Here is a 13,059-nt window from a genome sequence, read left to right on the forward strand (position 1 = left end):
GGAGGTGGGGGGGGGGGCTGCAGCCTTACAACCCTACAGCCTTGCCCTAAACTCAAAACTGGTCTTCTCCCTCAACCACTCCCTACCACCCCCTGCCCTCTGCACTGGAAGGAGATAACACAAAAATAAAATGTTTGAGTTCTTAGTATGTGCTGCTATTGTATACATTATCTAGTGTTCTGTCAACTCCATCTGGTGGCATTCCTCCCATTTTGCAGATGGAGATAATGAGGCACAAGGAGGCCATTCCCCAAGGTCACTTGTCCAGTAAATACACAGCCAGGCTCTGCACCAGCTTCTGGTCTGGACCACGCCTCCCTGGTGTCCCTTTAGTCTTAACCCAGGAGTCTTGGGCTGGCAGAGGCCCCAGCCTTGAGGTTATTTGCTTAATACTTTTAGTCTTGACAACCCTCCAGCTGCTAAATTCATCTGCTTTTTCCTTTCGGGGATCTTGCACACACCCTTCCTCTTTCTTCCCAATGTCTTTCAGGCCACCTCGCTGACTTCCCTTCCTGAAAAGGCAGAGAATATTATCCCTACTCCCCTAGACTTTGCTAATCATTCTCCTGCCCTTGAAATTGGCTGGCAGTGCCTGTGCTACCTCACCTTTGCTGCTGCTCAGAATGTGGGCAGAAACCCTCTCTTGTTGTTCTCTGCACCAGCTGGGCTGCTGCTGCCTGGGTGGGTCCATGTGCCCAGTCTGTGCTGAGCAGCCTGAAGAAGAAGATGCTGGGCTGTTCCCCAGCTCCTTGCACTCTGCACTGTCCATCTCCATTTCCTTGGTGGGGCCAGGCCACGTATTTGGATCAGCCTCTGCCCTGTCCTTCCGCCCACAGTCCGGCTCCCTTCCTGGCGAGGCTGCTTGAAGGAGCCTCCTCCTCCTCCTGTTCCTTCAAGGGGAAGCAGAGCCAGGAGCCTGGCACTCTTCAAGGGCACAGCCCTGCAGTCTTTGGCACTCTTCCTCTTTTCTGACACTCAGTGCTTCAGTCACCCCTGTCTCTTCTCTAAATACCACCTCCTGGAGTCAGCGAGAGAGAGAGCTCAGCAGTGAAGCCCAATACTTGCATGCAAGAGATTCCAGATTTGATCCCCAGCACCATGTGTGCCAGAGTTGAGTGGTGTTCTTTTCTCTTTCTCTCTCATAAAAATTAGAGATAAACAAGTCTTTAAAAGCAAATAAATAAGTACCACATCCTCTCCTTCTATCCCAGCCAGACTTCCTAAAGAGAAGGAAGTGGCTAGCTTCCTCCCCACCTGCACTCTGCCCTATGACTCTGACCTTCTCCTTAAAGGGCCGCAGGGGCTTTCTCCTAGGCCTCTCTGGACACCGTGCGTTGAGAAATGGCCATCCGGTCTTCCCTGCTCCCTCTCCCTACCTGGTCTTCCTGCAGCCTCTCTGGCTTTTCTCTCCTAGTTCTAGTTCTTCATGCATCAAGCTCTCTGTTCCTGAGCACTTTCAGCCTCATTCAACCTTTGGTAACTGCATCCTAACCTGTGGCACTAGTGACTTTTAGCCTGGCAGTGCTGAATCTCCTCCTCCAGCCTTTCTCTCTGTGTCAGGTTTCAACCCCAGTTTTCCTGTGTGCTCATTTCAGGGCACTGTGAACCAGCCACAGCTGGTACTGCAGCTCTATGCTGGGTCCTATGGTGTGTTCCCCCCCACCCCCTACCCCAGGAGACAGGTGTGTGTCAGTGAATATTTTTATTGACTTGCAGAGAGTCTAAAGGTGCAGACAACGACAGGGCAAGGGAACTTTAGCTCAGGTAGTGCCACCAGAAAGCTCTTTGGTGTCCCTGGCTCTGTAAATCAAGAGCAAACTCCATGCTGCCTCTCCAAGCTGACTTCTTTAAAAGATGTCACCATTTGAGCCCAGGACTGGAGTTTGGTCACCTTAAATGGCCTTGAGGCTGCACTGCACACGATACGTGTCCCATAAAGACTTGGGGAGTGAAAACATTCTATTCATTTGCTCTGTTCAGAAGGGGACCGTGGAGTCTCCCTCACACCACCCCCACACACCCCTGCCCCTGCCCCCACCACCTGGTTGTCTCCCTGCACCCTGCCCTGTGAAAACTTGTTAAAGTGTCTGCCTCCTTCCTGACTGGGTACTTTGAGGCCAAGATTCTCTTGATCAAAGAGAACCCCTGGCAGTTGCCTGGCACAAAGCAGGCACTTGATAAATCATTATCATATGAAGAATGAGTGGATCTGTGTATCTCAGCACCTAGCAGGTGCCTGTCATACTGTACACACAGGGTAAAGGCTAGTTGAATATATGAGTGAGCTGGATTTTAAAGGAATTGGCTGTATATAGCTTGCCATGAGTCCAGTCTGAGTCCCTCCTGGTCACCAGTTAATATTCAGAGCAGCACGTGCTTGGGCCTGCAGTCCTGGGGCAGAGGGAGCCTGACTCCAAGGATTAGGCACTTGACAGGATGCAATCAGAAAATAAGATAGTAGGGGAAAGTGATCAGACTTACAGGGATGCTGTTGACTCAGGCTTCTCCCAAGCAGGGTTATGACCTGGTTTGTTCTTATGCTGCTGCCAGGCTCTGAATGGAGCGGCCAGGGATGTGGGGGTCTTCACCTGGCTTGCTCCTTCTGAGCCTCCTCCCTCCCAAAACTAACAACTTGAAAAGGTCCTGGGCAACAGTTTTTAGCCTTCAAGCCCAGAAGGGGGCGTAGGTTATTGGAATTGGGATTGTGGCTCTGGGTAACAGGTGACCTGGTTCCACAGACCCTTCCAGAAGGCTGGCGATCTACCCTCCCTTCCTCTCTACCTCACTGGCTAATGAACTCCACTCTCATCTCCCTCCCACCTTGTTTTCTCCCCAGGCTGCCGGGCGCCCAGAGGAAGCTGCTGAGCCCCAGGCCATGGTCCCGTCCCGCAGGACGTGGAACCTGGGAGCCACGCCCTCGCTGCGCGGCCTGTGGAGAGTGGGCCGGGCCGGGGAGCCCGAGTTGGGCATGGCTCGCCCCGCCCCAGCCGGCCCGGCCGCCCGCCCTTTCCCACACACCGGCCCAGGGAGGTTAAGAACTGGTGAGTCCGCATTTTTAAAATGCCTCTTTATTTCCCTTCCTTCCTCCAGATACCAAAGATGAGACCGGGCTTTCTCGCAAGTTCATAGGCTCAGTCAGAGCTGTCAGGTAATTACAGGGTAGCCGGCAACCCCGCCGGCGAGTGAGTGGGGCGTGGAGGCAGGCAGGGCGTCGGTTCCAGGGCTCTCCAGCCCTGTGCTGCCACCACTGCAGTCCAGAGACAGACGTCTGGGAGTTAAAGTTTAACACAGGAGGCAGAGCAGGGCACATCGAGGCTAAGTGCCACGGTCTCGCCAGTGATCCTGCCCAGCCAGGTCTCGGTCGGTCCCCTTGTTGGTCGTGTCCTGAGGTGGCTGCCGGCCTATGCTGGTAAACAAGGTAGGTGGAGTGGCGTGCTGACACTTGATCTCCCTGTGGCTCGCCCAGGGATGGAGAGAGGAATGGACAGGAGCTGCTCCCCAGCGCTGGCTGGAGGGTTCTGGTGCCATGTGCTCCATCTGAAGTGTCATCCTGGGTGGATTCTGTATGGGGGGCAGGTAGACCAGGAAGGAGTCCCTGACTTGGGCCCTTGCTGGCCCCCTGGGGGAGCTGTCAACAACAGCTCTCATTTCTGGGTCATGTCCCCTGGTGCCTCTAACGTTTAAGAAGTGACTACTGGCTCCTGTGGTTGAGGGCTGGATTTTTCTGGGGTGGGAAGCTTCCCGGGATTGTTTTATGGGATGGATTTGGGCAGGACCTCCTGGAAGTGTTGGGGTTGAGAGGGGTCTCTTGGCAAGTGCATTCTGGGGTTTGCTGTCCTCATCTTCAGGAAAAGGGGTTTTACCTTTTCCAGTCTGTCTTGGGTGACAGAGAGCCTTTGGGCCATCAGGTCCAAGTCCTTTGATGTGCAGATGAGGAAACTGAGGCTGAGAGAGGACTCACAGCAAACTCAGGTTGATCTCTCTTCCTACCTTCCACCACATATATGCATCACTACAGTGATGTCCTCATAGTCTCAGCAGGAGAAAAGGCTGGTAGATCCTGGAGGCTCCAAGACAGAAACTTGGTCTTTAGTGTCTGTCAGTTAGTACCAGTCATGTGGAAGGGACTGACAATGGCCCTCACTGAGCTGTTTTAGGAATTACAAATGCCAAATGAGTGAATATTGCTTTTTTTTTTTGAATGAAAGAAAGGAGAAAGAAAGAGAGAGAAGGGATAGCAATATAATTTGTTTAAGAGATTGTCTGCTGTTTACGTAACCCATGTTCAAGCCTGGTCCCCACTGTGCAGGGCAGGGAAAACTTTGGTACTGTGGTGTCTTTCCCTGTCTTGGCTTTCTGAAAAAGTTGACTCAGAGCTGTGAAGCCTCAGAAGTGACTAAATAAGTAAATAAAATAAATAAATACAGTAAAATGAAAAAAGAGTAGGGCAAAAAAAAACCCAAAACACCCAAACCATGCTTCTTTAGAAAATAATAAAAGAAAGGCACACAGAGGAATATAAAAAAGAAAATAAAAATCACCCATAAACTTGTCACTTATGTAAATAGTCGCTTCTGGTCTGTGCACATACGTGCACTTGTGCATATTGGTCTAGCAGATCAGTATTACGGTGACTATGTGACCACACAGACTGTTGTCTGCGGTGGGAATTTAAGAACAGGTTCAGTGAAGTCCTCTGTCTGAGATGCTAAGCACCATGTCTGCCACCAGAGAGGGACATCCTCTCATCCTCTTCTCTTGATCCGCAGTCCTTCTACCTTGACCACCTGGTTTTATGACAGCCTGGAGAGAGATAGGCTGGCAAAGATGGGTTGACCCATGGATGAGAATTTGGACTCCATGTAGACCTGGGAGCCTTATTACCCCTTTGAACCTCTGGTCCCCTTCTCTGGGTTGCTATGAGAAGCTGATGGTGATTGTCCTGGACAGCCTGTATTTGTCAGCACTTCCTGTGTGCCTGGTACTGTGTGAGTATTCTCTGTGTGTCATTACATGAATCCTCACCATAGGACCCATTTTATTGACAGGGAACCTGAGGACCCCAAAGGCCTTTCTGGCCTGGAAAACACTTGGTGTGTGACTGGCAGTTGGCATCTTACTATACCCCAGGGCAGTGGTTCTGCAGCTTGGCCCCTCTGCCATTGTCACCCCACAGAAGTGTGTGTGTGTGTGTGTGTGTGTGTGTGTGTGTGTGTGTGTGTTTGAGATGGGATAGCATGGATGAGGAGGTGGACACACTTAGCATTCCTTTACCCCAGTGAGAGAGGCAGAGTGCCAGAGACAGTTTTGGAGTGTTGGAGTGTGGACTGGCCTGTATAAAGGCAAGGAAGAAACTGCCCTCTGGAGGCAGCCTGGGGAATGAAGTTCAGGGCTAGGTATTCCTCTGATTAGCACAGGCAAAAGGGATTCATGTCGCCTCCTACTGTTGTTTGTAGTGGGCGCTCATGAGCAAGTACCAGACCCCAAACATCCTGGGGGTGAGGAACCCCCTGGCTGGATCTTCAATGCTGTACTAAATAGAATCTTGGCATGACACACCCCTTATTATTATTATTATTATTATTATTATTATTATTATTATTTTTAATCCAGCCAGGTTACTATTAGGGCTCTGTGCCTGCATTATTTCACTGTTCCTAGTGGTGTGCGTCTGTCTGTCTGTCTCTCTTAGATAGAGGGATAAAGGAAAGGAGCAACATCATAGCACAGCTCCACCACTGTAAAACTGTCCCTGCGTAGGTGCTCCCATGTGATGGTCCTGGGACTCAAACCTGGGCCCTTGTGCATGGCAAAGTGCACATGCCCTGCTGGATGAGCTGTCTCCCAACCCCTCCTTGGGGTGGCCATTGAGAAGAAATTTTTCTGGCCTCTGTCATGTGCCAGGTCTCCCCCACGGCAGGAAAGCCTGTGAGAGTGTGAGTCCCTCTTGGGAATGCCTGGGCCAACCTGGGGTGTGCAAGCTGAGGTCAGCCTGGGCTTAGCCTGTGGTCTCGCCATCTGAGTACTTTCTCATCCATTTCTTTTGTCCTGGGACAGGCCGCGGAAAAGACACCCCAGCCAGTGGAGACGAGGACGCCAGTGCGCGAGGAGCAGCTCGCCCAGCATTAGCTCAGTGCCGAGCCCTCAGTGTGGACTGGGCTGGCCCCGGGAGCCCACACAGGCTCTACCTGACTGTGCAGGTAGGCACTGGGGTGAGGGCTCAGGGGCCAGGGGGACCCAGCAGCATCTGGGTCCCAGCAGGTTTGATGCCTGGCACCACAAGTCTCCAGAGCTGAGCCTTACACTGGTTAGAAACCAACCAACCAGAGATCTGAGGGGCAAGCTAGCCTGGGTGTGCTGAGCCACTGGGTGCTGGGCTGGCTGCTTTGGGGAGGGAAGCACCAAGGGAGGGCCGCCAGGGCTGCCTGCTGCCTTTACACCAAGCTCCTAAAGCAAATTGCTCCATCCATCTGCCCCGGAGAGCTTTGGGGATGGAGCAATTTGCTTTATTAAGTTATCTTGGGGGAAATCTCCCAGGAGGTGACAGACGCTTTCCAGCTCTGCCCTGCCCTGCCCCAGCTGAACTGTGAGAGTGGGACTCAGGGCCCTCCCTGAGAAGCTGTGAAGAATACAGGCAGGCTTTAAGGGAGCAGCTGGCCATCCTACTTGGGCAGGGGAGTCCAGGAGACTTTCCTTTCCTTATTGTAAGTCAGTCGTCTCATTTTTGGTGGGAATTCAAATTCAATTCAAATTCAGTTTCAAACTCAAATTCACTTTCTCATTTTTGGTGGGGCTTTACTGGTCTCAGGTGCTTGGAAAGTCACCAGGTGACTTTGAAAAGAGAAGTTGTACATATATTTGTTTATTTGTTCATAGAAATAACATAATGATAGTAGTAACCACATCTAGTTATGAAATGCTGACTTTGCACAAGGCATGGTGCACAGCAGTCCTTATAGTCCTCATGGCAATCTCAAGACCCAGTTACTGTTTTATCTTTGTCAAGTAAAGGTGACTCAGAGAGGTTAAATAACTTGTTGCTTGTCACACAGCAAGCTGGGCTTTTATCTACTAAGCATGACTCGCTTTATGACATGTCTGGTATAAAGAATTCCCACAGGGCAGTGGTGTGGTATACAGAAAGCATATGCAGCCTATTCTGTGTCTTTGAGAACTCTATCTTATGACTTTGGGCTTTATCTTTGATATATACTATCTACTTAAACTTTATCTCTACTTTTTCCTACTATTCTGTGACTACCCTTCCCCTCATCAGTCAGTCTTGGAGATTTTGTTCTGCTTGTGAATACTGAGAGAATCTTCTCCTTAACCCGCTGCATAATATTCTATTTGTGATTTGCTTTAAGTCACCTCAGTGTATTCTTTCTGATTGCAGTGAATCCCTTAAACAGGCATCTATGGGGCCTGGAGACAGCTCATCTGGTAGAGTACGTGTGTGAGTTACCATGCACGGAGACCTGGGTTTGAATGACAACGTCATATGGGAGAACACCAGGGGAAGTTCCATGGGTGCTGGGGCAGTGCTGTGGCCACTCCTGCTCTCTCTCTCTGTCTCTGTCACTGTCTGAAAACAGAAATCTTCCAGGAGCAGTATGATCACACATGCCTAAGACCCTGGCACTTGACACACAAAAGACAATGAATACCTGCATGGAAGCAGCTGTGAGCTGGGATAGTCTCATCATAGTGTAGACAGTGCACTTGGTTTCTGTCTTTGCTAGGGTTTTACCCATCCAGGCTGGTTTATTTTTTTATTTTATTTATTTATTTTTTTTTAGAGAGGCACAGAGAGGGAGAAAAGGAAAGACACCACAGCACTAAATCTTCCCCCAGAGCCATGGGTAGCAAAGCGGGCACCCTCCCAGGTGAGCTATCTATCCTGCCAGTCCCAACCTTCACACTTTTCAAATGTTTGCATTTGCTGGCAGGTATTAATGAATTGCTGGCTCAGCCGGGGGCCTGTGCAGGGAAGGAAACAGACCTGGTATTCTAGCTAAATGACCAAATAATCACAAATGTCTGAATGCATAGTGGGCAGGGGAACAGAGATGACGGGCCAGAGTTATCTGAGTATGCCCCCAACTGCAGAAGAGATGATGCATGAGACGGCCTACCTTGAAGGGGCCTGTGCAAATGGAGGGCAGGTCAAGGTGTGGGAAGCACATGTGCCCTCCAACTGTGTCCTTCCTCGTGCAGAGAAAGATCCTGCCCGAGTGTGCGTGACACCAAAGCCCATCTGCACAGGGCCTCAGGGCTGGATGTGGCTTCAGGAACAGTCTTGCTTCACGGTTGTCCTCAGCCTTCCTTGCAAGGCTCATCTGAAAACTAAGCCAAAGGTCCCCTCTCTTATCTGCAGGTCTGGTGCAGGAACAGTTAAAGAAACCAGAGCCCTTGGTAGTTAAATTGGGAAATGGTCAGAAGCTGGCTTCCTTGAGCTGGGCGGTGGCTCGACTCCTGACTCCAGATTATGGCCTATTGGGTTGTGGTCAGGTCAAGCCCTGAGGTCAGCAGATCTGCTCAGGGCCTCTGGGAAGCTCCTGCCAGTCCCCAGCTTCTGTGCTTTGCCTATAGGCCGGGTCACGCTGCCTTACAGTCATAGGTGTGTCGAGGCTGGGGAATGGGGCAAAAGTAGGGACCTAGACACAATGAGGTGACTCCATAGGTTCAACAGCATCCCTCCTCCCCATCAGTTAAAGCCTAAGCCCCCACCCCCACACCCCTTAACCACTATGTAGAAATTCCCAGTCCCTAGGGGGCCTATCTGCCCTTCCTGTGGTTTGGCCGGCCAGCCAGAAATAGTGTTAACCTTTGCTCTGGCCCGCCAAATGGAAACTTCCAGCTGCTGCCACTACCACTACTGTTGACAAGTCTGCTCCTAATGGTGTGGCAGTTGGTGGAAGGGTGGGGACAAAACTTGCAGTGGGGATGAGGGGGGAGGGTTTCTCTAAATTCAAGAGATGGACTTTCCACCCACTCAGCGAAGGAGTGGATTGCACATTTACTAGCTTATTGTGTCGTTCTTCTCTCCCTTTCAATTCTCTTTATTGGTTTTCTCTTACTACAAAAGTAATGCAAAAGGGAAGATCACAGAAAGAATGTAACGCCACCAGCCGCCCAATAATGGGGCTCTCATTATGAACCAGACACTGTCTGCAGCTCCACTAAGTTAACATCAACACTCTCCACAGGAGGGAGTCTGTAGTGCTGTGTCTATTTTAAGGATGAGGAAAATGAAGCTTCGGGAGTGGGAAGTGACTTGCCCACCATCACACAACTCCCAAGAGTCAAAGCCAAGCTTCATGCCCAGGCCTTCCTCACACTAACCTCCGGGGATTCCCCCCACCCCCCGTACCAGATGTCTCTTGTTGTATACAGTGGAAGAAACACACACACACACACGCACACGCGCACACACACACACTTGTCCACAGTCCTTCTTCTCAGATAATGTCTGTTAATGAAACAAATAAATCCTAATGTTGTGCAGATAGTTATTAGGTGAAGAAGCCAAATACCAATAAAGCTCAGAGTGAGATGTTCAAAAGGCTCCTTTCTGGGGTTGGCACACATGGTGGATTGCACATGTTACAGTGTACAAGGACCCAGGTTCAAGCTTCTGCTGCCCACCTGCAGGGGGAAGTTTCATGAGTGGTAGAGCAGTACAGTCGGTGTCTCTTTCTCCCTCTCTGTCTCCTCCTTTCCTTTCAATTTTTCTCAGTCTCTATCAAAAAAGAAGGGGGAAAAATCCACCAGAGCAGTAGAGTCATCTTGCAGGCACTGAACCCCAGTGATAACCCTATTGGCAATTTTAAAAAGCCTCCTTTCTCTTCTCCCCACATGCTTTCATTCTGCTAAATAACTGAAGGATGCAGGTTCATCCTCTTAGCCAGTGCCCAGATCTTGTGTATGTGTATTCCTACAGATTCTTCCCAGTGTCTGTTTCTTTGAATGAGACTGTAATTTACTTCTGAACCTGCTCCTTCCTTGGCTCTTTGTATGTATGTACAGGTGCTTTTTTTTTTTTTTTTTTGGAGGATGTCTTCTCTGCCACCACCCCACCCACCAGGTCCCATGGTCCCATGGGTCAGGGTAGCACTGTGGCCTCCCTGTATGCATCTTCTGGGAAGTCCCAGGCTGCTGGTGGCATCTAGTGTGTGTGTGTGGGGGGGTATCTAACATCATAGGGCCTGGGCAGGGGGGTTGGCCCTAGATAGCTGGTGTCTGGTGGAGGGGAGTGGGGAGAGACTGAAGCAAACACATCCTCGGCCTCTTCAAGGATAGCAGGTGAATTTACCTGCAGAATTCTCAGTGCAAGAGTTTTTTCCACTGGTGCAGAGGACCAGCTGCCATGATGGCCACCATCCTGCTGTGGGGCCCAGGCATACTTCCTTCTAGCACTAGGCCTAACTCCCCCTCCCCCTTCCCCTCCACCCAAGGGGGGGGGGGGCTGGCCTTCCCTTCTCAAGCAGAAGTGGGGCAATAGGGGGAGTGAGTGAGTGACAAACCAACCTGCTGATAGTGGTACGTGGTAACCTCCTTGCTCTTGATGTGTCTGTTCATGATGGTGTGGCCACTGGCCAGGGGGTGGAGACATAATGAAGTCAGTGGACACTGGGCCCAGGGCCTCTCCAGCCCCACCAGCTCACTGTCCACCAGCCCAAGGGGTCCCCATTCCCACCGCAATCCCCTTCACAAGAGGATTCTGGTTATGTCTTGGCAGCAGGCCCTGCAGGACAAGGGGTGCAAGAGCAAGAGTCAGGGGACCCGAGAAGAGAGACTGGCGAAGAGGCAGGCACCGGCTCCCAGGCGGGACCAGGGGGCCCCGGATGCTGGTGGCAGCATGAATGTAGAGCAAACAGGTAAAGGCGCTCCACTCGTGGGCCAGGCAGGCTTGGGTGGCCTCTGAGCTATCCCACCACTGTCCTCTTAACCTGGAGATGGCCCACCAGACTTGCCACCCAAAGACAGAATGCAGAGCTTTCTGCCAGCCTGTTCCCAGGACACCCTACTCCCAGTGCTCCAGGGCCCCATCCAGTGATAAGCTTTTTGGCCAGTGTGGGCTGGGCTTGAATTTCCCCACTTTTTGTTTCTTACTCAGTGACTGTCAAAAGCAGAGGGAGGGTGGCAACCTCAAAGACGCCATCTTTGTCTTCCTCCCTGTGCATCAGGATTCCGTTGGTGGCCAAGAGGCCCTAGGACAGACATTCCCTCTGCTGCTCCAGGCTGGGAAGGGTACTGGGGGCTCCATTCTTCTACCTGTCAAGGCTGACTGGTTCTGAAAGATTCTATGGACTCCCTCTGTGGGGTTTCCCAGTGGTAACTGAGGCAGAACATTCTCCAGATGCCCAAGGGTGTTTGGGGGAAGGGACGGGTCTTCCTCTCACAGTCTAAGTGGACGAGTGTGTCTGGGCTTGCCCTGCAGTGTGGGAGCCTTGCCTTTCCCCAAGGGCCTGTCTGGGCCTGGCCCTTCAACTGCAGTTGTCCATGTCTGCCCCACAAGTGGACAGCAGGACTCGGGGCTTGGGGTTGGGGACTCTTAATTTGTCCAGAAGAGAGGCCGGTTCTAGTCAAGGGTGAGACTGACCCTATTGGTGGGAACAGATGGGACCTTGGTCCTTTGAGCCTAGTACCTCACCTCCAAGTGGATTCCCCACTTGGAGCATCTGAAGCAGCCCCCTCAGTGTAAGACCCCCTCAGTCCCTGGTCACCACAGTCTCCTCACTCCTATGACCTCCCTGAGCTTCTTCCAGGTCTTTCCTTGCTCAGCCCCAATAAAGCTCCACAGGACCTGGGCACTTTGCTGAGGTCGGGGTGAATCCCACCATATGTGGGTGCTCCGGGTGTCTCAGCACCCTCTGTGCCATCAGCCACCATTGTGTCCCAGGCACAAGTGTGAAGAGGGCTCTCTCCTGTCTCATTCAGCCTGTGTGGGGCCACAGCTGGGAATTCCTGGGCTCCTGTCTACTTTCTCAGCCTGCCTCTGGGAGCAAAGACCCTTGGCCACTTCACAGAGGCAGATCCCAGGGGTCTCCTCCCACACTCCTGTCAGGGAGCAGAAACAGCTTGGGAACAGGACCCAATGTGGTCCCTGTCACACACACCACAGCAGACTGCAGAGGGCCGGTCACACGGCAGCCCCGTGCAGGCCTAGAAGCCTCCGTCTGACCTCATCCCAGAACAGAGAGCAGAATCCTGGCCAGCTGTGTGTGTCACATGCGAGTCACTAGGCTGAGCCACCAACCAACCAGTGTTGCCTCCAGCTCCAGCCCTCTGGAGGGTCTTATCCTGAGAGGCTGGGAGAAGGGGACTGGGCAGCTCATGTGCACTCACTGCTCTTAGAGTGGAAGCCTGCTGCTAACTGCTTGCCCTGCGGGGTGGGGGGTGGGAGAGGGCTGAGAGCTGTGCTCCTAGCTGCTCCCTCCCCATCCCAGCTCCAGCTCAGACCTAGCTGCCTCTTGGCTTCTTGCAGCCTCAGGGAAAAGAAACTGCTAGTCGGGGTGTGACTGCAGGTGCAGGTGAACTGAGGCCTAGGGTCTGCAGATGTCGGTGGACACATTGCTCCTGGACACCTGATATTTTTTTTCTTTTCAGTTTATTTAGGACAGAGACAGAGAAATTGAGAAAGAACGGGGAGATAGGGAGAGAGACACCTACAGTGCCGCTTCATCTCTTGTGAAGCTTCCCCCCAACAGTGGGGATCTGGCATTCCGCCAGCTGTGTCACCTCTCAGCCCCAGCCAGACACAGGCTGCAGCATGCGGGGCCTCAGCCAGAGCCAGGGTGAGTGTACTGAGCAGAGGAGAGGACACCTGCCTGTGCTTTCGGCTCCCTGCGCGAGACTCCCCGCCTCCTCTTCTCGCCAGCTCGCTCTCAAAGACTGTGGCCATTTCTTGTGCTCCCTTACCAGGCCACAGGCCTTGAGTCTGTCTGTCTCTCTCCTGATGCTGGTGGCAGGACAGTGGAGGGCATGGGAGAGGAGCTCAGTTCACCTGAGGCCCCACCCACCTGGGTCTCTGTCACCTCCTTTCGTCTGTACTGC

General features: G+C 52.2%; 1 protein-coding gene and 1 long non-coding RNA gene across 19 annotated transcripts in view; one reads left to right on the top strand and one right to left on the bottom strand.

Annotated features, from left to right (window-relative positions):
* LOC132536767 (uncharacterized) overlaps positions 1-2,818 on the bottom strand; it is a 66,126-nt gene extending 63,308 nt beyond the window's left edge. The window contains exon 1 of the long non-coding RNA XR_009548287.1: positions 2,482-2,818. This is a non-coding gene — a long non-coding RNA (uncharacterized LOC132536767). The remainder of the gene's footprint in view (positions 1-2,481) is intronic.
* Positions 1-13,059, top strand: part of KIFC3 (kinesin family member C3) — a 34,839-nt gene that overhangs the window by 1,069 nt on the left and 20,711 nt on the right. For 4 of the 18 annotated variants that reach the window (XM_060185460.1, XM_060185462.1, XM_060185467.1 and 1 more), the window contains exons 2-5: positions 2,837-3,041; positions 5,049-5,093; positions 6,058-6,200; positions 10,742-10,880. In XM_060185460.1, coding sequence (XP_060041443.1) covers positions 2,876-3,041; positions 5,049-5,093; positions 6,058-6,200; positions 10,742-10,880 — 493 coding nt within the window. In that variant the 5' untranslated portion in view covers positions 2,837-2,875. Of the gene's footprint in view, positions 1-2,836; positions 3,042-3,090; positions 3,149-3,222; positions 3,419-5,048; positions 5,094-6,057; positions 6,201-10,741; positions 10,881-13,059 lie in introns of those variants that run through there. The other 14 variants (XM_060185468.1, XM_060185473.1, XM_060185470.1 and 11 more) reach the window with 10 other exon arrangements.

The sequence above is a fragment of the Erinaceus europaeus genome, chromosome 2 (genome assembly GCF_950295315.1).
Source record: "Erinaceus europaeus chromosome 2, mEriEur2.1, whole genome shotgun sequence".
NCBI lineage: Eukaryota > Metazoa > Chordata > Mammalia > Eulipotyphla > Erinaceidae > Erinaceus > Erinaceus europaeus.